The sequence below is a fragment of the Schistocerca serialis genome, chromosome 6, assembly GCF_023864345.2.
Source record: "Schistocerca serialis cubense isolate TAMUIC-IGC-003099 chromosome 6, iqSchSeri2.2, whole genome shotgun sequence".
Classification (NCBI taxonomy): domain Eukaryota; kingdom Metazoa; phylum Arthropoda; class Insecta; order Orthoptera; family Acrididae; genus Schistocerca; species Schistocerca serialis.
In genome coordinates, this window is record NC_064643.1 from 536,789,837 (window position 1) to 536,815,966 (window position 26,130).

A 26,130-nucleotide genomic window follows, 5' to 3' on the forward strand; every position below is an offset into this window, starting at 1 on the left:
CATCATCTGGGACAATTCACCAGAATCAACAAAAGCATTTACCATGCAGAAAGAGGTTGTCAGAATTATCTGTGGAGAGCCAAAAACTTCATGCCTTAGACTTATTAAGCAAGTGGAGATACTGACCATCACTCCACTTCAGTCCTCCAGGCAGAGTGTCAACATTCATGTTGAAGCATATTAACCCATTGCCCAAAATTGTTAACAAAATGTTTATTGACTGGCTAGAATAATGGTTTCAATTACTAGCAAATTTTTAACAGCTGTGGAACTGAGCACAAAGAAAGTGTTTCATACATGATAACATTATGGAATGGATAGATTGCGACCCACCATACAGAGGAGATGATGAGTCGCAGACAGGCACAACAAAAGGACTGCTATACACAAAGGTGATTTGAAAACTTCTCAGAATTCAATAGAAAAAAATTACTTACACCACTGATTTTTTTTATTTTCAATGCAGTCTCCTTGTAGATTAATGCACTTGGTCCAATGATGTTTCAGTGCCTTTATTCCATTTCGAAAATGAGTTTCCTCCAGGCTTGCAAAATAGTTGTCAACTCTGGCTATCAATTCTTTGTCTGAAGTGAATCTTCGTTCACCAAGAAAAATTTTCAGTTTTGGGAAGAGATGGATGTCTGACAGAGCCATATCACATGAATAAGGTGGCTGTGGCAACAATTCATATTTAGTTCCTATAATTTTACCATGGTGACGGCACCTGTGTGCAGGCATGCATGGTTTTGATGGAAGATGACTTTCTTCCTTGCTAAACCTGGCCTTTTCTCAGGTATCTTTTGTTGCAATTTGTCCAGGAGGTTAGCATAGTATTCTCCAATAATTGTTTGCCCAGGAGGGAGATAATCTACATACAGAATCCTCTTCACATCCCAGAACACTGATGCCATGACCTTTCCCACTGAAGGAATTATCTTTGCTTTCTTTGGTGGCAGAGAATCATGTTCCCACTGTATTGACTGTTGTTTTGTCTCTTGGGTAGAGTAGTGCACCCATGTTTCATCAGTGATCACAAACCGGCGCAAAAAATCTTGTTCGTTTCTCCTAAAATGCGCCAAACATTGTTCCAATATGTTCAGTCTCATGCATTTTTGATCCAGTGCCAAGAGTTGTGACACCCATCTTGCAGATAATTTTTTCATTTCTAATTCTTCAGTTAAAATGTGATATATCCTTTGAGATGACATCTGGCATGAGCAGTTTCACGCACTTTCAAATGGCGATCCTCCATGACCATTTTGTGCACTTTTGCAACAGTTTCTGGCGTAGTGACACATCTTGGCCAACCACTGCACAGATCATCATCTAACCTCTTCTGACAAAATTGAAATTCATTTGTCCACTTGGAAACAGTTGAATATGAAGGAGCAGAGTCCCCCAGAGTATTCTGGAAATCGGCATGAATGTTCTTTGCTTTCATGCCTTTCTTTATGATGTACTTAATCAATGCTCGAATCTCAAATGCAACAGTCCAATGAATATCACACAAACAACTGGTTGCACTGGTGCTGACTTTTCATGGTGATTCCGAGACCTTTTCAAACCACCCTCGTATTTGAAATTTTGGCAAAGGTAGAAGACATACCCACATTCACACAAGCACAACTCACACACACATGACCACCATCTCTGGCCACTGATGTCAGACTGCGAGCAATTGTGCCTGATGGTAAAAGCAGTCTGCAGGTGCTGGGACTAAATGAGAAGGAGGCTGGGGCGGGGTGGGAAGGGGAGGGGGAGGGGGAGGGATAGCAGGGCTGGGGTGTGGGAGGGTGTAACGTTCATTATGGGAGCATGGACATGATGGGGATAAGGCAGGACAGCTAGGTGCAGTTGGGAGATCTAGGGCGGAGGGGGGGGGGGGGGGTTTAGAGAAGGGGAAGGTAGTGGAAAAGAAGAAGAGAAATAGAGGAAGGGAAAATGACCAGTGGGTGCAACGGTGGTTTAGAAAGCTGTGTAGTGTTGGAGTGGGAGGAAGGAAGGGGATAGGTGGTTGAAGAACAGGGACTAGCAATGGTTTAGGCCAGAGGGCTAATGGGAATGTAGGATATATTGCAGGGAATCCAGGGGGCTAATGGGAACGTTGAATATGTTGCAGGGAGACTTCCCACCTTTGCAATTCAGAAAAGCTGGCATTGGTAGAAAGGATACAGGCTGTGAAGAAGTAATTGAAGTAAAGCACATTGTACTGGTCAGCATGTTAAGTAAGTGGGAGGTCTAGCTGTCTCTTGGCCACAGTTTGTTGGTGGCCATTCACGTGGAAGGACAGCTTATTGACTATCATGCTCATGTAGAAAGCAGCACAGTGGTTGCAGCTTAGTTTGTAGGTCACACAGCTGCTTTCACAGGTAGCTCTGCCTTTGATGGAATAGGTGGTTCCTGTGATTGGGCTGGAGTAGGTGGTGGTGTGATGCTGTATATGACAGGTCTTGCATATATGTCTGTTGCAGGGACATGAGCCATGAGTAAGGGGTTGGCAGCAGTGGTAGAGTAGGAATGAAAAAGGATTCTGCATAGGTTTGCTGGGTAGTGCAACAACACTGTGGGAGGAGTGGGAAAGATAGTGGGTAGGATATTCCTCCTTCCGTGGCACTACGAGAGGTAATCAAAGTTGTGGCAGAGGAGGTGATCCAGTTGCTCCAGTCCTGGGTGGTACCAAGTCATGAGGGAAGTACTCATTTGTGGCTGGACAGTGGGAATATGGGAGGTAGTAGATGACTGGAGAGACAAGGCATGGGAGATCTGTTTCTGTCCAAGGTTGGGAGGGTAATTTCAGTCTGTGAAGGCCTCAGTGACAGCCTTGTATATTTGGAGAGGGTCTGCTCATCATGACAGATGTGATAGTTACACGTGGCTAGGCTGTATGGAAATGACTTCTTGGTAAGGAATGGATGGCATCCGTCGAAGTGGAGGTATTGCCGGTGGTTGGTAGGTTTGATATGGACAGAGGTATTGAGATGAGGTGGAGTCAACATCAATGAATATGGTTTGTTAGACTGAGGAGGACCAGGTGAAGTGAATTGGGGAGAAGGTACTGAGATTCAGAAGAAATATGGATAAAATGTCCTCAGTTTCATTTAATGTATATCACAATGATGTCATCAATTAATGTGAACCAGGTGACAGGTTTGGGATTCTGAGTGGTTGGGAAGGATACTTTTAGATGGCCTACAAATAGGTTGGCATTGGATGGTGCCATGCAGGTGCTCATTACTGTACCACAGATTTGTTTGTAGGTTATGCCTTCAAAGGTGAAGTACTTGTGAGTGAGGATATAGTTGGTTATGATAACCATGAAGGAAGCTGTAGGCACTGAGAATGGTAGTGTTCAGTAGTGGCAAGGCCATGTGCATTGAGGTGTTAATGTAGAGGGAGGTGGCACCAACAGTGATGAGCAGTGCACTGTGTGATAAAGGAACAGGAACTATAGACAGTCGGTGGAGGAAATGGTTGGTTTCTTTTATACACAAGAGAAGAGTATGGGTAGTAGGCTGAAGGTGTTGGGTCATGACAGCAGAGATTCTCTCACCAAGACCAATTATGTTCTCACCCACAATTACAACTCCTCTCCAAATATATCCAAGGTCTCACTGAGTTCTTCCCAACCTTGTACAGAAACAGATGTTCCATGCCTCGTCTCTCCAGTCAGCTGCCACCTCCCACATTCCCACCGTCCAGCCACAAAGAAGTACTCCCCTGATGACTCAATACTACCCAGGACTGGAGCATCTGAATCTGTTGACGGGCAATGTTTTGATTTCCTCTTGTTGTCACACTATCCTTCCCACTCCTCCAACAATGATAGTCCACCACCTCCAAAACCACACAATATTCTTGTCCATCCCTACACCACCCTTGCTCCCAATCCCTTGTCTCATGTCTCATGTGCCTGCAATAGATCTAGATGCAAGACCTGTCTTATACATCCTCCCACCACCACCTACTTCAGTCCTGTCACATGTTTCACCTATCCCATCAAAGGTGAGTCCACTTGTGAAAGCAGTCACATGATCTACAAACTAAGCTGCAACCACTGAGCAACTTTCTAAGTGGGCATGGCAACCAAGCTGTCTTTCTGCATGAATGGCCACCAACCAAACTGTGGCCAAGAGGCAGCTAGACCATCCTGCTGCTGAACACACTGCCAAATACATTGTGCTTCATTTCAATGACTGCTTCACTGTTGCACCAACTGGATCCTTCCTACAAACAGCATCTTTTCTGAACTGTGCAGGTGGGAAGTCTACCTACAATATATCCTACATTCCTGTTAGTCCCCTGGCCTCGACCTTCACTAGCCCCTGTCTTTCAACCACCTGTCTCCTTCCCTGCTCCTACTCCAGCACTGCACAGCCTTCTAATACACCAACACACTCACTATCTTTTCCCTCCTCTATTTCTCTTGTCTTCCGTCCCCTGCCCCTCAACCTCTCAACTGCACCTAGCAGCCCTACCCTGTCCCTACCATGTCCCTTAATGTTCCCACAAGGAGCATTACACCCTTTCCCACCTCTACCCTGCTATCTCTCCACTTCCCCGCCCCAGTCTCCTCATTAGTATCAGCATCCACGGATTGCTTCTTCCCAGTTGCTCACAGCTGGCCTCAGTGGCCAGAGACAGTAATAGTGTGTGTGTGTTTCCTACTTTAGAAGGCCTTTTGACCCCAAGCTCAAATGTATAGCAATCTTTTTGTTGTGCCTATCTGTCACCCAACATCTCCTCTATATGGTGGGTAGCAATATGTCCTTTTTAAAATATTGTCATTATTTCATCCTGGACTTTCCATCATTTGCTTCGCAGATGATAGTTACCAAGTAAGGAGAAGCAGAGGATCAGCTCAGGCACATGCAAAATTCTTAAGATCAGTTAATGGGAGGAGAGGATGCAGAGCATATGAATGGTAACAAAAATAACAAGATCTTACTTTTATGTGACAGAAATGCTTTACAACAGTACTAACACTAAATACTACATGCTTGTGACAATTTGCTCTTACTGACAGATTCTTGACTGTGATTTAGGAACCTGAACCTGTGTAATGTTTATGCATATGTTGCATGGGGGAGTCCAAATGTGCAGATGCCCATATGTGACAATCTTTTTGAAGTAGTTTCCAGTATTGAGATTCAAATGACAAATTTCCCAGAAACCTAACACAATGAGATGCACAGACAATGTGTAAAGTATATTACTAATATTTTAGTAGGTAATTCATATACAATATCGAGTGGGAAAATATATCTAAAAACAAAGATGATGTGACTTACCAAATGAAAGTGCTGGCAGGTCAACAGACACACAAACAAACACAAACATACACACAAAATTCAAGCTTTCGCAACAAACTGTTGCCTCATCAGGAAAGAGGGAAGGAGGGGAAAGAGGGAAGGAGGGGAAAGACGAAAGGATGTGGGTTTTAAGGGAGAGGGTAAGGAGTCATTCCAGTCCCGGGAGCGGAAAGACTTACCTTAGGGGGAAAAAAGGACGGGTATACACTCGCACACACACACACATATCCATCCACACACACATGTGTGTGTGTGCGAGTGTATACCCGTCCTTTTTTCCCCCTAAGTTAAGTCTTTCCGTTCCCGGGATTGGAATGACTCCTTACCCTCTCCCTTAAAACCCACATCCTTTCGTCTTTCCCCTCCTTCCCTCTTTCCCCTCCTTCCCTCTTTCCCCTCCTTCCCTCTTTCCTGATGAGGCAACAGTTTGTTGTGAAAGCTTGAATTTTGTGTGTATGTTTGTGTTTGTTTGTGTGTCTGTCGACCTGCCAGCACTTTCATTTGGTAAGTCACATCATCTTTGTTTTTAGATATATTTTTCCTACGTGGAATGTTTCCCTCTATTATAACAATATCGAGTGGGTTATATTAAGTATAGAAAGTGGTTAAATAAAATCATAGCCATTTGTAAACAATCAAAAGAAAGATAACATTATGTCAGAAGAAAAATATTTCTAAGGTGTTTTAGATAAAATTGTTCAGTTGCAGAAACTGGCAAAGACAGTAAGAGAAATTTGTGTGTATATTGCAAGAGGTTTATTTGGAAAGGAAAGATGTATTTGTGGTAGAATCAGTCTCCAAAATGTGTCATTTAATGAAGAAGCTTACACTCTGTGGCAAGAAACATTTAACACAATATGAATAAAAACAGACAAAAGACAGAAATATTATTACTTCTTAGCATATGCAGCATGGACTGTACTGAATTGTAAGCTGAAACAGACATCAAAAGTGAGAATGATGGCAAAGAATCATAAATAAAAAAAAGCAGTGTGCTTTGTGGTGAAATTTAACAGTTCAGTTTTTTTGTCAAAACCTAATGGTGAATGTATCAACAGTCAATAGACAGTGTTATGTTAGCTATGAAGTGGGTGGTATAAAAGGGGGCTGGTTGTTCATCTCTCTTCTTTGTACATTTTATCATACAAAAATGTAACAATTATTCTTGAGAATAAAATGTTCAAGCTGCTTGCCCCCCTACCCACATAAAAGAAAAAAAAAAAAAAACCTTTTAATTTTGCATCAGAATCCATGTTTTGCTGTATGAAAAACTAAAAACAATAGGTGATTATAAAAACATCAGGTGGAAAATTGCTTGTGTCCAAATAGGCAACTTGGAATAGGATTAATATACAGTACCGATAAAGTGACAAAAATTCAGTTCAGTCTGCTTAGTGCTAAGAAATATCTCTCACTATTTAGATATTCATGAACATTACTAACATATCTGCATAGTTTCATTCCATAATATCTCATGTGGTAATCTTGTAAGGAAACACATCCAACACGAATGAAGTATTTACAGTGCAAAATTGTGCAACAACACTGTTATGCATACTGATGTGTAAATATGTTTTAGAGTTCTCTACAAATCCCTACAAATTCTTACATTGTAGTGTGTTTACTTTTTAATGTTATTAGTGGCAAATGATATAAGTCACTTTGAGGTGACTTGGGATGTACATGACAACAACAGAAGAAACAAAAATAATTTCCATCTTTTCCTTATACGCTACAGTCTGGAGCCGCGCGACCGCTACGGTCGCAGGTTCGAATCCTGCCTCGGGCATGGATGTGTGTGATGTCCTTAGGTTAGTTAGGTTTAAGTAATTCTAAGTACTAGGGGACTGATGACCTCAGAAGTTAAGTCTCATAGTGGTCAGAGCCATTTGAACCATTTTTTTCCTTATACTGTTTATGTTCCAGCCCAGAGTTCCCATTGTTTGCTTAAGTATAATTATGTATATTTTAGATTGTACCATATTCCTGATGACCCTTCCAGATGATAGGATCTAGAGAACACAATATGTGAAAGAATGACTAAATATATGCCAGAAGGTAAAATGTCCAGCCTATATTTGTGGGCAGTACTTGGATTTTAACAAGGTGTTTACAGACAACATACCAGCCTAGCTAGACAAGGATGAGATATGACTCTTTGAATGACCATCCCAGCAATTATAGAAAATGATTTAGAAAAACCACATAAAATTTGAATAAGGTAAGTGAGACACAAATTTCAGGACCACTCATCCTGAACATTAATCTGGTTTCTTAACTTGTGTTTTAGTGAATCGTAGCCTAAGAAGACACAGAGTCTATAACAACAAGCAGGCAATGGACTGGATGTGGGATTGGCACATATTGTAGATGATTCAGGAAATGTAATATATGTAATACATAACTGAAGATTTTTGTGTAAAGAATTGTAAATATTCACCATGTAGCGGAGATGCTGAGTTGCAGATAGGCACAGAAAAAATACTGTCACAAAATGAGCTTCCTGCCAACAAGGCCTTTGTCAAAAATAGAAAAACACACACACACGCGCACACACACACACACACACAAACACACACACACACACACACACACACACACACAGTCTCTGGCAGCTGAAGCCAGACCTGTTACATTCCAACATAGATAGAGAAACGTCATGAATTTGCCATTGTTTGAGTTATCAATATTGATTTACTGTGGAAGATACATCCATTAGGTTCCAGGAGGCTAGACATAATAGGCTGACTAAGATGAAAGAGGAGAGAGGTGGTACGATTCTTTGTAGAAACAACAGTGAGAAAATTTAGCATGCACTGAAACCTGATCAACAAAGGACTCTTGTAACTGATGAACACACCAGGCATCTGAAGGATAAGTATTTGAAAACTTGCATAGGGGAATTTTCTATCTTCCTTGGACTTAAATACTTACACCAACCTGACATCAGCTACTTGCTGCTTTTATAACACCATTTTCCTCTCTTTCACTTTTTCTCTCGTAATACATGCATCTACACCAGCCCATCTTCTTAATTTTGTTTCTTTGTCCCATCCACTTTCTAGTTTCTGCTTATAACTTAACGTCATTTCAATTTTCTCTTTTATCTTTCTTTCCTCTTTCCCACTCTGCCCTCTCATTTTGCATATGTCATATCTTGCCATTCTGATTTCTCAATCATCACTTTTTCACCACTTCCTTTTTCTTTTCTTTTTTAATCATGGAACTTTACTAATACCTGTCCTGAACATATCGTGCAATGCATTACTTCCACTATTTTCTGTACTGCTGTCATTTCATGTAGTTCTGCTGCTGATTTGTTCTTTTCTATTTCAAAGAATTGAAATAAGTTAACTATAAAATGTAGACGTTGTTATTTACTTTGGCCATAAATACTTGAAAAGGCTATGCAAATACAACATCTACCTAATTTTGAGTCATTGTTATAATTTTGTATGCTATAATAATATATGATTTGGATGGGGGAATTAAATGGTTTCCTGCCAATGAGGCAGGTGATGACCAAAGTAGCTGAACAAAGTGGAGTTTTTTTGTATGTTCACAGCAAAATTACATTCGTGGAAAACAAGAGAGTTGCATTATTCTGTTTTTCTATTTCATTTATCAATAGAGTTTGTAACTGTGGTAACACTAAATAGTTTGTGTGAAAGTCAGAACCACTTTTACTACAAATCTTAGAGGTTCAGGCAAGATCAATAAAATGACTGACGATAAGATTTTTGGCCATCTGTCTACAACATTTATGAAGAGTTTTTTTGACTGCTGTTTTGCGTGCTGCAATCAAGCGATCTGTATTTGTGTAGATTTCGGATCGCTGACAAGAATTCACATTTTAATGTTGACTACCAGTAGCACAACAACACAAGAGAAATTTTATACAGTGTGATGAAAGGAGAAATAACTGATGAAACATAAAATTACTCAACAAAGAAACTTTGAATATGGAGTGCCAAGTTGTAACTTTTACCAGATTTGCCTCTGAATCCATTTTGAGTCATTATAACAGATTCAGCTGGGATATTTTAGAAATATTGTCAAAAGTAAATTCTGTTGTCAACTTAAGCTTGCTGCTAAAATGCCTAGAAATGGTTATTTCAGGTGGAATCAAAAAAGGTAAGTTAAAATATAGCCACTGCACCAGTTAAAGTCATTAAATCTTCATGTAACTTAATTTTTTAAACAGTTCTAGATGACACAAAAATGGTGAACATGAAAGGAAGAAATCATTTACCAAAGATTTTGAGAAGTGGAGTTAGGAGTTATCTGGAACACAATGTGTAGAGATAGAAATAATTACAGAATTTCAAACAATCATTCTTCCCACACTTCATACATGAATGAACAGGAAAAATCCCTAATACTAGCACAATGGGACATAGCCTCTGCCATGCACCTCACAGTGGTTTGCAAAGTACAGATGTAAATGCAGGTGCAGATCATTTATCCATCACAGAAAAATCTGCATTAAAAGTTAATTATAACATAGATCATGAAGAGACCGAAGATGATGCTGACAGTGACGAAGGAGATTCAATCCCAAAGGGTACAGTGATGATAGATGACTGTTTACTGGAGAAAAAGATTGTGATTCAGGAACAGACAATAAAGCACAATTCACACCCTGGCCACATGACCAGAGTAGATTCTACTGTTGTTTCACAATGCTGATGATGGTCATAAGTCATTTGGTGTCTGTGATGGATAGTCAGCTAAAAAGTGAATCTTAGACATTGAGAAAACAAATTTTTTGATGTGTCTGAAACAACTGCAAATGTCCATTCTTGTAACAAAAGAAAAAACAGCTTAAAGACTTGGATACTGTTTTCATTCACTGTGCATAGAGTCTTATGTTGTGAGTTGCAATAACAAAAGCTTTGCAAGAAGAATTTGAGATGAAGATTAGTGCTGCAGACATCCACAACTGCTGTCTTGATTAAAGGAGAAATGAGGAGAGTCTCGTCATGAGTATTTTCTCGTAACATAAGGAGAGGTGATATTGATAACAACTCACTATTCCAATATGTGATAATATAGTAGATGATGTAGGCACAAGAATCAGTAATCAAGATCTTCAAAGAATGACCTTATGGCATTTTTTGGAGAGAGACTGAATTCTTTTCAAGTTCAACAACACAGGAAGGATTTCAGTGACTCATGCACTATGAAATGTGAAATGATCAAGTTTGAAAGCTGAGTAAAGACATTATGTTATTAAGTGAACTGAAGAGGAAGGAAAACAATGGTGGGGGGTTAATGGTTTCTTCCTGTCAATGAGGCATGTGATGCACCAAAGCACTCAAATAATGTGGACTAGTTTTTGTATGTTTATGGAAAAGAGATTTATTGCATTGTCCTGGTTTTTATTTTTTTTTTATTTATGAATAAATTTTGTAACTGTGATAATAATTGTGTGATATTCAGAACAGTTTTTCCAGCAATAATAACAGTAATTTCACTCAATGTCAGACAGCCAGACATGTGAAACATCTAAGTAGTATGTAGCTATGAATGGAAGGACCTACAAATAATAAAAACTGACAGAGAAAAATCATTACAGAAACTAAAGGTTTGAGATTTTTGTGCAAATGTAGAAAGAAAGAAAGAGGAAAATGGTATTGAAATATCATGATCATGTAACTAAATGCATACCTTTACAGTGAATACTAAAAATAAATAAAATGAACTTTTACTGTTTGCCTATGTGAAAATGATATATAACATAAATATTGCTTTAGCCAGTGGATTTGATTCTGAGGGCAATGTGACTGACTATATGATTTAAAACAGTTAAGGGGAGTTGGAATGCCCTATCTCGCCAATGTTAAATTTGCTAACTTTGTGTACCTTTTTCTTTGGAACTATTATCTTCAGAACTTTGAAATTCTGGCAGAGGTTTTCAGCATATATTGTGAGCCCACTGAACTAGAACCAATGTTTTCTTTTTGTTGGTATAGTATTTATGAATTTTTTACCATTAAGCCATTTTTTATTGGAAAAAGTATAACATAAACTTCCCTAGTTCAGAGAATAAGCCAGTTCTTGTCATGATTCTAGTTCAGTGGCCTCTTTGAACTGTTTTGCAGCATTTCTGAAAATTTGAATGTTGTTGGTTGAGTGGTTTATGAGATAAAGGTACATGTAACACTAAAAATGTCAAATGCCAGAAAATGCGATTAAAGTAATTTATTATGAAAATTCACAAATACCTTTTATTCTATTATCAAAAGTGTCCAGCAGAGTAATCAGGGTCATCTTCTAGTTCTTCTTCTTCACCTAGAAGCTTTCTTCTCCTTGCTGCCCTTGCTTTTTTTGTATTAAATTCAGCTGCATACTGAGCCTTCCTTACTCGCACGCTGTCCAGAAGCTGAAGACCTCTGATGGTGTTGATACCAGGAGCAATGCCGAGCCTTGCCATGACCTTTAGCCTACCCATATGACCATCATTGAATGAAATAACAGCATCACTGACTCCCCATTTCAATGTTTTTATCCCAACAAATACATTCTTAGGTACACGAGTCCAAATGAGGTTGTTGAACGACTCGTTTTGATTCTGGGTACAACCATGAAGACATTTTCGCAGAAGATCAGGATGCCCCAAGTCTCTATATATTGGTTTAATTACTTCCATAACAGCCAATGGAATATAATTTTTATGGTGATAAGGATCCCCAGTAGCTTGAGATTTTCTATAATTGCACCATGACTGAGGACCATCTGGACAAGCAAAATGTTGAGGATTATCATCAGTTGATGATCGATGTAAATATGTGGCCCATACAGCTTGTCTCATTTCCTGCAAATTATTTGCATTATTTCTTATTGCCATACCATAGTATTGTTGTAATTCATTTATAATTTTATCTGACAGGCGACCTCTAATGGTTTTACCATCTGACAAAATTTTGTCCTTCAGATTCTGTTTCAGTTTCCTTAGACGAGTGCCCATTCGTTTCTGAACATGACCGACACATTCTAGTTTAGTTATTGTCTTATTGACATATGGCATGGATTCTGTAACACTTTTGTATGCCTTGGAGTCCCCATCTCCAAGGAATTTTGTGTAAAATACTCCCCGTTCTTTTTCTGATCTGCTAAACATTTTCACAGCAGCGGCAGCCTCCATGCCTCCACTCGTACCTTCATAATTCTTGCTACATATGTGAGCTGCTTCTATCTTACCAGATGCACAATGGTAACAATGTTTAGTGAGCACTTCATAGTCCAAAACTTTACCGCTGTCCACACTAGTAACAGTAGCAACAGCATTTTTGGATGTGTGACCCCTTTTCTGCCAGGTTCCATCAAAAGCAACAGGGATATCTGGGTTTCCTTCATTTATATATTTTGCTTCACTGGCAGCAGCTTTCATTGATAAATCTGCTACAGACTGAACAGCATCTCCTATCACTTCAGTGTAATTGTCAATTTTAGCAGGTGGAGGTGGAAGATTCATTATGGCACAAAATGTTTGAGCAGCAGTATGTCCTTTACCAATTGCTCTCATTGCATACATTAGCCTGATATTACTCTCAAACAAATTGCTACTGCATGTTTTAGAGCTCCAAAAACAGGTCTCATTTTCACAACTGGCACAAACTATAGCAATTTTGCAGGAAAGTCCTATAGATTTTGTTATGTTCATATCAAAAGAACCTCCACAAAGATTACAACACAAACATTTCTTCATAAACTCAGTAAAAACAGGAAAATCGACTAAAACATATTGTTCATTAGAAGCTTCATCTGTAATTTCACTTGCACAGTTTGATAACTTCTTTTTTGATGCACTGGTGGGCGTGTCTCCTTCACACATCTCAGCTGTACAAACGTCAGAACTTTCACCAGCATCAACAGGTGCTGAAGCAGAATCACTTGAACAAACGTTATTTGTAAATCTATTACCGCGAAACTTTCGCTTTTTAAATAATGATGCACTCCTAGGCATCGTAGAAACTACGCACTCACCACTGAAAGTCAAAACAAGACAGATAACAAACTCCAAATGAGCGACAAACTAAACTCGAGGCTCAAAACAAACACTCACAGATCAAAAACTGAACAATAAACACAGCTAGTCGTAAAAACAATGGTACCTATGGAAGGATCAAAGATTCTACAACTGAAGAGTGAAATCCACAGCCTTCTATATGTAATGTTTTCGGAAATGCGAAGATTTAAATGTGTACAAATCACAAGATGGGTAACTTTGCTGGGCGCACATGTAATTTTGAAAAATTAAATAAAAATACTTCCAATTGGAATTTCTTAACAAATTTTGCACCATTTTAAGCAGAAAATTTCAAATTAAGTTATAAGGTTAAAAACTGAAAATGTGAATTTTTTCCATTTTCCGGCATTCCAACTCCCCTTAACATTAATGACCAAATTGAAATTCAGGCATTAATGCCATGAGAGAAGAAGGTTGTTATTCACTTGATATAATGCACTAGGGTGAGAAATGGTTTGATTATTCATCAGAAATGTCATGAGAAAAGATTCTAAAGGAAGAGAAGCAAAACCAATGCCAGCAGTCCAGAATAAGAAAAAAATTCAAAATAGATTCAGTGATAAAGGAACAAGATGTAAATGTGACCCAAAAAAGAGGAATATCATTACTAAAATCAATGTTTCCACACAGACCTGTTATATTTAAGTAATTGCAGAAAACAGCAGAGATAAAAATGTTTTCACCCTGTGGTAATAAAGAAATATTGCAGATTTACACAACAACGATATCCCCACAACTAAAGATGTCCGTGTAACAGTTCTAGAGAGACAAATATCTGTGACACCTCTGGGGTCACATAAAATCATTTATTTTAAAAGTGAAGTTTATGCTTCAAGGTACTGAAAAACAACAACAGGAAACACTTCACGGTAAATGATAACAGCCAAACAGATGCAGGATAAAGATTTATTAAAATCCTTGACCACAGTTTCGGTATATCTAAATATACCTTCATCAGAAGCAAAATACACTAAAATCACATCTTGCAGTGGAGATACATAAAGCAATTGTGCCAAAGGCAAATCAGTAGTTAAAATATCATCTCCATTTTTATGTATCTCCACTGCAGGATGTGATTTTAGTGTATTTTGGTACTGATGAAGGTATATTCAGATATCCCAAAACCGTGGTCAAGGATTTTAATAAATCTTTATCCTGCAACTGTTTGGGTGTTATCATTTACCGTGAAGAATTTCAACAGTTGCTGTTCAGCCAGATGTTTAAAATCTTGAAACAGGAACTACATTACTTATAAGACAAGTGAAAAATACACATAACTAACTGCGATAGAGATGCACATTGAAAACCAAGTTTCCTTGGCATAATTAAAAGAAAATATTTTCAACTACAGCATGCAAAAAATTGTGTTGATTTCAGGGATCAGATAACTCATAGACAAGAAAAAAATGTAATTGTCATATAGCACTGTTGGCTGGGGTATCTCATAAGATGGATTCAGCTGCCTATTGGAAACGGTGTTCTTTCTTCTTGCATATTGGCCTCTTTCCTTGGGTATATAAGAGGGCATATTTGTAGAGTGTAGGTGACTGTAATGGATGTGTGCATAATGTATTTTTATGCTTGTGTTGTACGATGAAGATGACAACTGAAAGGAGAGGGTGAAATCTCGACCCACCACATAGCCTAGTGCTCTCGAATAGCACCAAGCCACACACCAAGCTTAATGTGCCCATCCAATGGATGGATCACCGTCAACAGTGTCACATGCTCTTGCTTTGTGAGAGACTGTGAAGACATTGGTGCAAGACTGGCGGTCAGGAATATCACCACCTCTCCTCCTTTTCCCTGCCAAATATTGCCAGTCAAAATTTCATCCGCCACCAGGATTTGAAGTTGTTTACATTCGAGTCAAGTGCCACCACACAGGCATGCATTAGCAACCTCAGCTACAGAGGAAACAAAAAAGATCTGGAAGAGACAAGGGTATGCACTAAAAATTCTCATTTTAACCATTGTGGTTGTATCAGTAACTAACTGTGCTACTGTTTGACAATAGTAGCCTACTTTTTGAATTACTGGTTGTATTCTTAAATTCATAATGGGGACAGAAAACGACTGATGTTCTCTATTTCAGCCCAGAGCAATGTGTATGGTATCACGCACATGTAGCTTATTAGGAAATATACAGATGGAGTCTCCTGCTATACTGTCCTTCGTTAACAAAGTTCAGAGGTGTTCTAGATGGACAAAACTTTTTAACTAAGGTGAAGAAACTTTTGAGATGGTTAAAAAACTGCTACACTGAAATGTATCACAAGATCTAATTGGCAAGGAGGAACTCAAAGCAAATTCTTATTTTCACTTTTTAAAAATTGTCACTAGTAATTTGTTTTCCAACATTTAATACTCCACTTTTTTAACTTCCAGTCTTCCAGGGCAGTTTCAACTTACCAATCTAAAAATGTTTTCTGGTATCAGAAGTATAGGCAAATATTTTGATATTTATTGCAGTATTGTGAATATTAGTTAAGAAATTAATAAAAGTTATTACAGCAGATTTATCAAAGGCATAAAATGAAATAGATGACATATTCAAAAGATACTTCAAGTAATCTGAATCAGGGAGTGAACTACTTAGTCTTTCTATAAAATGCCTTAATATCATGAAATTGGACTAACAAGTCCTGCAGGCACTTTAGAAAACAATGTAAACTTTAACAATGTTCCAGTCATTCAGTACATAATAACTGCTAGCTTCCAATAGTAATTAGTATTCTCAAAGTATGTAGCAACAGGTGAACAACTGTTGAATATCATAAAAAGTTCTTTTTTCAGTGCAATAGCTTTCCTGCTGCTTTACATAAAATAATAAAATACAGCCTTTTTAGTGTGAATATAGCAAATAAAGTGCCCTTAATAAACAATGTAAGCCTCACATCATTAATCTTATTCTAGACCTGCTCCAGTAAGTGGTAAATCCTACTCCACCAATCAGAGGCCACCTATTAATAGTCTATGTCACATACCTTTTGAAAGGCAGCCACTGTTCAGCATTTTATGCGGGCATGCCAACCAATTAGCTGTCAACGAGAATAATTATTAGTTTTTAACATAGCTACAGTAGCAGTTTATCATAGATGCTTCCCTGTGGTAATGCATATCTCAATTTTTTTTTTCATGGCTCTGATGATTCTGTTTCATGATAGGAAGTATGGAGCATTGTTTATGAACTAATTAATGAATGAATGCCAGGGATCTACTATGGATGTACCCCGCAAAAAGAAGTTATTTATTTATATGTCTTAGGATCTTCCAATCCTTGTGTCTTTAGACTCATCTTCATAAATCTATAGCCTCACACCGTTGCTGCTATAAAATAAGGATAGCTTCACCTCTCTATTAAGTAAGGCAGTGATTACTAATTTTGGATAGTTTAGTTACTAATGCAAGAGTTGGTAGAGTGATTCAAACAATGTTATAAGAAAGGTTAAAAGCAATGAATTACAGATAATAATGACAATATCAAAGGGCTGACAAGATATGGTACATACGAAAAGGAATAAAATGTCTAAGTGAAGCTATCAAAACATTATTTTCTGTGAGTAAGTGTGGGAGCCTACCTTTTATATGAGAAGTCCAAAATCTTTCAGTTCTACTTTTGTCTGTAACTTCACAAACAGTTTTTCTCATATACATCAATCTAACCTTGCAGCTCGAAGTGTGCAAAATATAATAGTTCAACAAAAGTTCTATTACAACCATTTAAAGTTCTGAAATGATGAGATTATTAATTTTCTTCGTGGTTGTGCTTTAGAACATTGGTTGTGAAATTGATTTACATGTGAGAATATTTCTATGTATAATCACAGGAGTCACGTGTAAAAAAGTAGTAATCTGACTGCTTAATACACATCACATGACTTGCAAAGAATTGCTTTAACTTTTCATTGAGGATTCTTACAATTTTGATTTGGAAATTTCAGAACTGTTCACAAGTGAGAACTATTTGAAAGAAGAAGTATCTTCCTGGCCTAAGAAGCTGCTGTTCAAAATGCCAAAATTAGAGCTGAAATTATTGATTTTATCTACATTATGGAAAGAAAATGGCTGTTGCTATAACTTAGAAACTTTGTTAGACTTTTTATGTAACCACAAGACAAAATCTAAAAGCCAGATCATGATGGCTATCGATCAGAACAACATCACAATCCCTCAAATGTCAAGGCACTTTTTTAGTACGAAGTAAAGATGACATGATTGCCAAGGAATGCTTTAGGGCTTCAGTTGGACAGGTGACATATAAAATAATTATAAGTAATTTTACCTAGGTATCTGTTTATGGATTTTGATTCTCCCACAGTGAAGCATCTTAATTTTACAAATTTGTCTGCATCTTTGTGGATCTTCCTCATATAGCCTGAGGATGGAAATTACATGCAGACGAAAGGAACATAAATGAAGTTACACTGCAAGTTTGGAACTTCATTAAACATTTAATCTCTCGCACATTAGCACTGTAACTTGAAGCATCAACATCGTTAATCCCTTCTAGATTTACCAGTGCTTTCTAAATTCAAGATCATGTTGCAGTTTCTCAATTGTCATACTTCTTATATTTGTAGAAGCAAAAACATTGATTAAAAATAATAAAATTTTAATTTTGTGATACTGAGGAAGAAAAGAGCATCAAAATAGCCTTTATTTTAGGCCTAATCCTTGAGGAGGAGAAGACAAAGAAGAAGAAGAAGAAAAAGGAGGAGCAGTTGATGGTTTTTAATTGGAAAAGATTCTAGTATGTAAATATCATGAATTGTGGAAAATCAAATATCATTAACAACATTCAGTACTTCCTTTTATTGCAGTAAAAAATGTATGGCTATTTATGATGGACAGTCAGAATGTAAATAATATGATTTCATTCATGTTATTCTACAAATATCATCAACAGCCATGGGTAACGGTTGCAAAAAATATAGTCTAGGAATTTCAGAGCAGAGTATTAGTCAAGTTCCAAGTGGAGATTTAAAAGAAAATATTGCTGTTGATGAATCATCTTTTTAGTATCCTGCACCATAATAATGAGTATGATGAGTGCTTGTGAAGTTCTTGTTGTGCTTTATGATAGAGTGCGAAATGAGAGAAAGGGAATACACGGAATTTGATGCTACATGGCATACTTCTGTAAAAAACGGAACAAAATCTGCTGCTGATAGCATCATAATTTGATGGAAGGATCACCAATGACAGTGCACTTTACCCCTTCTATCATAAGGTACTGCAGGAATGCTTGGAGTGTGACCCAGTGAAGTGGTGTTTATTTGATGATCAGGCAGGACCACATGCAGAGATCCAAATTTCTCCCATCACAAGGATTTGAACTGTTGATCTCCACACTTCACTGCATTACACTGACACACATTACTGACCTGTGCCACAGACATGGTTATTGGTTGAAACAGAAAACATCAACTCTGTGAAAAGTCAGTGCAGTTCTAGTAGAGGGAAAAAACATGCCTCCTGTGTAGGTGTACTAATATTTGTGTGTGTGTGTGTGTGTGTGTGTGTGTGTGTGTGTGTGTGTGTGTGTGTGTGCGCGCGTGTGTAGACAGTCACTTCATAAAGCATATTGTATGTAGTCCAATACATCATTTGTTATGTGATGTTCAATGTGTGGTTGTGTGTGTGTGTGTGTGTGTGTGTGTGTGTGTGTGTGTGTGTGTGTGTGTGTGTGTGTGCGTGTGTGTGTGTGTGTAGACAGTCACTTCATAAAGCATATTGTATGTAGTCCAACACATCATTTGTTATGTGATGTTCGATATGACGTGTGAGTAACTACCCTGAATGCAACATAGAAAGCGTTTTTTAATAACAAAAAGAGCAGTATGAAATAAATGGAAGTACAAAGTTACATAAAACATCTTACAATTTGCAGACAATATGAAGATACAACAATTATATTGCCAATGACGTGCCATCAGTTGCCTGGTAACACACACAAAAGCATACTCGAATACCTGGGGCTTGACCATAAACAGCATTCTTCATCACCAGAATAGTTTGTGTCTTCTTTCTACACTTTTAATAATATTGACTTAACATTCATTTTTATGATTTTAGATGACAAGTGCTAGTGAACAAACCAGTTGCTTTTTCAAATTTATCATATTGAACGACTGATATTTCAGTTACTGAATGTATATGCTCCTTACATTTTACCATCAATACTGTTCACATTTATAGCTTATAATGGAATTAATACAGAAGTCACAAGTAATGTGACATTTCTCCACACAAAGAAAAAGGAAAGTCTCAATACTCTAGCATATATATTAAATGTCTAATTCAAAGCATCTCTATGGCGCATTGGTATATGATCTGTCACACATCCTCTGGAGTGTGTTCATGTGGCACGGTCTCTGGTATACAACACAGTTACTCCACTTGAATGTCAGCACTTAAAATATTCTGGAACTGATTCTGCAGTGACCACAAAAGGTCAGATACCTAGACTTACAAGCATACAGAGCTTCGTCTTACGGATATACCTCTGTCGTACCAGTAAGCGAGTCTCATTAACTCGCAACTGTCGGTGCTGTTCCGGCCGGCGTGGAATCTGCCATCGCGTCCTAGCTACAAGCAGCACGAGGTGATGGGCAAAAGACAAGGGTTTAGCGAAAGATAAGCCGGTGGCAACATGCAGGCGTCGGGCGTTAGGCCATGCAACAGAAACAGCAGAGGCAGCCCGGCCAAGCCAACACCAGCACCAAGGTTACCTTAAAAATCAGATTGCTTTTGCTGAACTTTGACTTCTTTGGGGCATCCGTGCTGAGGCGTCCCCTCCTTTCAGTGCGCTTTTTTTGGAGATTCTGCAAGATCTAGAAAAAAAGAAGCAGGAGAAAAACACACGATAGAGAGCTCAAGCCATCACGAAAAACATACACTGAACTGGTAGGTATCGGGGAAGATTTTTTTAAACGCATTTTTGAAATAGAAATTTTAATGTTTTAAAGTGAAATTTGTGACAGGTATTATCAAAAAGAGATAGAATACAGTTAAGAGACAGTGAAAGAGCACAGCAGAGTTTTAGAGGAGACATGTGCACTGTCGAAGAGATTTATGCGTTTTAATGAATGCAACATCCAGCTATTTTCTAAGTTTTAGTAGGAATGTTTGAGAGGGAGGGCAAAACATACAAGTACATTTCATACCATTTATGTGGGGATAGGTACTGGGAGGACTAGGGCAGGGCGGAAACATCAAGCAACCCCATGCGAAAGGCAGTGCAAACGGGCGGAGAAGAGCATGCAAGCACATCCAGTGAGGGAAGGAGCGCAGGCGGCTGTCTCTCCGACGCCCCCCTCAGCGCGCACCCTGCTGCCTATCACCTACCACCTGCGACCCGCTCTCTAGATTTCTTATCCCATCTCACTTCTCTGCGCGCCTAAGCCAGCCGACCTGTCGTTCGGTCCTCGAGCAATGCAAGTGCAGCCAGTTGGTCTTGCTAGGCCCACCATCAAACAAGCTACAGCACAGCAAATACAAAGTGTGTCTACTGTCTGCACCAAGCACAAGGTATCTAATGAACAACTGTACCTCAGACAGGAATACAGTATCCCATCTGTCATGGCTGTGACGTGCTTACTTCCACGAGCCTACCTTTGCCTTTGCTGTGGTACATTACTCGGAAATGAAAACTTAATCTCGTAAGTGATCATTGCACTCTAATACCTTGCCAAATATGTTCCAGATGTGGGTTATCGACAGTGACTGCCACCATGAGCTTCCTCACCCTAGAGTAAAAATGTAATCATTATACTACAATGAACTCCAGTTGGCCTTGTAACTCAGAACAGTGAGCATTATTCCACTTTAAAAAATTGGGGCAATGTCATTGATTGTTAAGTTTATGTACATATATAGTTTGAAATGTAGAGAAAAGATTAGTTCTTATGAAATGCAAAACATGAGTATTACGGTGTTTACTAAGATACTGTTGAAGAGAATTCTGTGTTCGTTATTCCACATAAACAGCTGAATGCTAAATGGTTTCATTCTGTAATATGAATACTGCAGGTGACGATGGACTAGACCCAATTTTCCATCATGATTACAAAAAAAGCTTTGGGTCATACAAATGTGTTTGACAGTTGTTGTTAAACATGAAAAATGTAGGGCAATATGAAGTAACTCTCAACTAGGAACTTATGTTCACCAACAAAAACCTTAGCCAGTGAGTGACAATGGTTCCAAAGCCTGTCTTTACTATGAATGTGTTGAGTGTTGCACAAAGACATTGATTTTCTTAGTGTGGTAGTTTCAAATGAGATCTAGTGCTGTTTCAGAAAGACGCCGGGTAGAACATTCAAATATTAGACATTGGCTTTGGTGCACGATGTGATAATGATCTGGTGTGTGTCGTCATTCCTGTGAAAAGAGAGACAGAATGGAACACGTGATAATTATCTTGCTTCTACATTATTTTTTGGAATGTACATTGTGGCACAAGACTGTACACTAGCCAGGTGTCTTCATTAGACTGGACAGTGACAGTTTTGTCATTAGTAGGCAAAGCCAACACGATTGATTTATACAAATAACTTCCATTCTTCTCATGACACCTATCTGACACATATTGGATTTCAATGACTGGTTTATGTCCACCATTTTAATGGTGTTATAAATCAAATTACACATATGTTATTAAATGACACACACCATTCACCAAGGGGGTGTGGGGGCTGCCTGTTTTGAGGGGATACTTTTCATTCTATAGGTAGACTGGGCTGTTCACGCAATTACCTGTGTAGGTCAGGGACTTTTCAGCCAAATACCACGAGTGATGGCTATGGGACAAAGGCAGCTCTGCCTGAAAATATTTGGAACTGTTTTTCCAGTTCCAACAGTTGCCTTACAGTCAAGGGAAACATCACAAAAACCTTGGTCAGCATCAAGATATTGGAATTATTTGTAATTTAATTCTTGGTCAATATGTCCTAGACAAAAAATGTAAGCCCACTGTATGTGAATGTGATGACTTGCTTGAAATCTGACGACTACCTATGCCACTCCCGATCACTGGCAATGCTTATGTGGGCCATTTGTCCAAAGGTGTTAGTAAATCGCAAAAGGTTGGTAGTCACCTGTAAGAAGTTTTCCCACTTCTACTGATTGATGGCCAGGGAGTTTAGATGTAAAGAAAAAAGTTGTGGGTAAATGCTACACTTAGTTGATAATAAATTGTATACCGGCTACCATACGGTATTCCTTAAAAGGGATCACGTGGCCTATATTCTTGCAATCTGGTCATAAACTGACTTCCGATCATATTTGCTAGTAGAATTTTGACACCAGTATGTTATGGCCTCTCTTTATACCCAACACTTGTCGTTGACCTTCTGAAATGCCTTTGTATAATGCAGACAAAATTTTCATTACTTGGGCGCTTAACAACCGTCTACATAACGTTTCTTTTACCAAAAATCCATTCGGACGATGTTTTGAAAATGTCTGGGTTGAAGCCATTATAGTCGTCGGCTTCTTTTGTGTACCTGACGATGTCCACAAAGCGGTACTCAGGTTAAGTCACAGCAGCGTGTAGAATAATTCATTTCGAGCCCACGCTACAGCCTGAACTACCAACACTGGTTCATTTAATACTCTGACAATACGACGGATATTGTTATAAAACTTACTTCGCTACTCGTATTACGCATGCGTGCAGCGTACTTTCATCTTAAATCTTTCTCCGCTCCCTGTGACAGCTTACAACTGGACACGCTTCAATAGCACATATATAAAAACGTAAACAGTTTCACCGCCAATCGGACGAAAAGAAGTATCATCATGATAATGTCATCTTCAATTTGCTGCGTACTTACACCAAGAAGATTCTTGGCTAGGTGGCCGATGTTGGCAGATGAATCGACAGACATCTTCCGGACTGATTTCTGGTCGCTGCCTACTACCAGAGCCCACGTGAAGTTGGCTATGCTACTACCCCAAGCATATTAGTTAAAAGAAGAGCAAATGGAGAATAATTTGTAAAGTTCTGAAACTTTGGTAAAATATTGGTATTGTGTGTAGCAGCAGGAAACAGAAAAGACCCCCCGCACAGACGGCGATCCCTCCTATTCCCTGTATCAAAAGCGTATTTCTTCAATTGTCAATTTTTTGGACAAAATGGTTCGTCTTTAAAAGAGAACGGTAATCACGAAAAATATTCATCGTAAACTCAACACAAGACAGATCTTTGAAATGTTTTGAGTCAGACGAATAGTTTTAGAGATATAAGGGTTGGAACAGGATTCTTTTAATGCATAATTTTTGCACCATTTGTTGCTTAGCCAATTATGTAAATGAAAATAGTAGTACAGTATATGGAAATACTTCCAATTTGATGAAACTTATTGTGTGTTCAGTGTTGTGCAAATCAGGACTAGGTGCTCAACAATGAAAATGGAAAGTTCCCCTTCCCATTCACTCACTGTTCCCCTACGACTTATCCCTACGCATGTCCAGTTTAGCAGAGTTTACGTCGTGAAATTGATTAAAGCCGTGCAGGACGGTTCTGTTGTTTTTTATAGTATTTTCTCTTACTCTGCTTTTATGTGGACTGAGAGAAGAATAATTCTGAACGCTACCATCTGTTTTATTTGCGGTAAATCTATTTCGGAAGGAGAGACATTAGAAATAACAAAGGGGTTGATAAGTGTTAGCATGGAATGGAAGGATGAGGGCCATTTTCTCCAAAAAAACATTGGAATAATTGAAGTGCATCAGGTATGTCGACACGAATATGGGGGAACTCCGTGGAGTCGCCTGGAACAATACCGCCGCCCTGAGGTAACTCAGCTAACAACTCTGGACCTGCAGATAGTTCGCTCTGATCGATGTTTGTAACAACATGCTTCGTGCCTTGTAGGAAAATAAAAAAAAAATTATGAAATCATACGACCTGCTAGTTGTTGTTATACATAACTCCTATCTCGAGACCATTGTCTCTACAAATATATTAAGGAGCATAATTTAAATAAGCTAATTAACTAGAAAGCTGCACAAATAGATGATGATTTCAGCTGAAATGTTGCCAAACAGATCAATAGTTTGTTTGTGTTTAGTAGCTGCAGAAGCCCGTTATCATCACGATTGCGCTCTAAATTAGTGTCGAGCCCCTCCTCTGATCGAAAAAGACGCTGCCCTCATGATACCAACTTTGATGCTGCTTTTGAATAACTATGCAGTTATGAAGAATCTACAGAGGAATGTCGATTTTCACTGCACAAGTTCTAGAAGAATGTCAATGAATGTCTTCCAGAAGGATATATAATGACCATAAAAACTCGAAAAAACAAATTAACTAAACACAACGGTGATATCGTATTTTAAAGGTTTAATGTACTTGTGGATCTGGCAAGCAATGCTGTCAATCTCTTATTCGGCACCCACGAATGATAAAGTGTACCTCCACTCCTACCAAGTATATCTACAAGTCCAGCTATAGTTCGGGAATAGCTTGGACATCAGAAACCAAGGTTGGAGGGAATCAAGCTCATTCCTCTCTCCAATTCACATGAAACGATCGCTAGCTCAAGAGAAGATTACTGCTGATTTCATGTGGCTGCACTCAAGGTTGCGGAAGAAAATGCAAGAATATGAAGGCTGACTTTGCATAAAAACGTGTAATAGCTGTTGAGGGCGAAGCTGTACTAACGTGACTCGTAGTGATTTGACAGAAGACTTGGAGGATGGTTTGCTGTAAGTAATTGTGAACAACAATTCATTTGTTCAACAGATATTGTGGTGTTTTTGTTGTGTAGTTGTTGTACATATGATGATTGTAAATGTATCATTAATACAGTAATTGTTGATTAATTCGATAATAATTCTTACATTATCATCAGATTTTAGTACTAATATTTATGTGCTGCATATATGTTTCTGTATGCATAGAAAACAAGTAGTTGTTGAGAAACGGAAGATTTAACTGAATTAAAATCGAAGTTGGAAAATATACCAAACTCAAAGGTTAATGGATTTTTAGTGATTGAGATAGAATGTATCGAAAATTGTTTATCTTGCTTACAACATTCATATGAACTCCTATGAGGAGAATTTTACTAGGAATATTTTTTTTCATAATAAATATCTTCGAAAAATGAACCGTTTTTCGTATAAAGTGAAGAAAAACGAAAAAATTAATTAAGGGATAATGGAGGGGAATGCTCACCCGCTAGGGGAGGGAACTTTTGTGTTTCTTACTACTATATCCCCTGTGAGTGTTTTCCCAAAGTTTCAAAACTTTCTAAATTATTTCCCCAATTTTTTTTTTTCAAATTTGTCTGTGGTATATGTAATAGTTTTCAGAAAACAATGTGTTTGCGTCTATGAAAGGAGAAGCAACACACGATATTAATGATCGCTGATATGTTATGTTAACTGAGCTAGATATCATCTTATTTATTGACATGCTAGACCCTGAAACGCAATGTGATCCGCTAGCGAAAACTGGTAGTCATAAGAAAGAACTGAATACTGGCATTCGCTTGCTATCAGTTCAGCTACTCCCATCACCACCTCGCTGCCATCTATCACACTGATTTCTACTCTAAACGTATTGTCTATATCTTCACTGACACGTGTTTCATTTCATTCATTGTATATCATCCACTTGTCTTAATAAACTCATGTGACATGCTTACGGTGCATGAAGAGATGTTTATTTCTTCTGTTTTTGATTGAACACTGCATGTTTCCAACTTATATTTGATGATGACACTTCAGTTTGACATTGTTGTAATGTAGGTGTTAGGTTTATTTACCTGCTTGCAA

At 38.3% G+C, this 26,130-nt stretch overlaps 1 protein-coding gene across 2 annotated transcripts in view; it reads right to left on the minus strand.

The window, feature by feature from the left end:
- Positions 1 to 26,130, minus strand: part of LOC126483831 (potassium/sodium hyperpolarization-activated cyclic nucleotide-gated channel 2-like) — a 282,969-nt gene that overhangs the window by 104,091 nt on the left and 152,748 nt on the right. The window contains exon 4 of one of the 2 annotated variants that reach the window (XM_050107030.1): positions 20,076 to 20,177. The exons of the other annotated variant lie outside the window; for it this stretch is intronic. Within the exon in view, the coding sequence (XP_049962987.1) occupies positions 20,076 to 20,177 (102 nt within the window). The remainder of the gene's footprint in view (positions 1 to 20,075; positions 20,178 to 26,130) is intronic. 2 annotated transcript variants of the gene reach the window in all.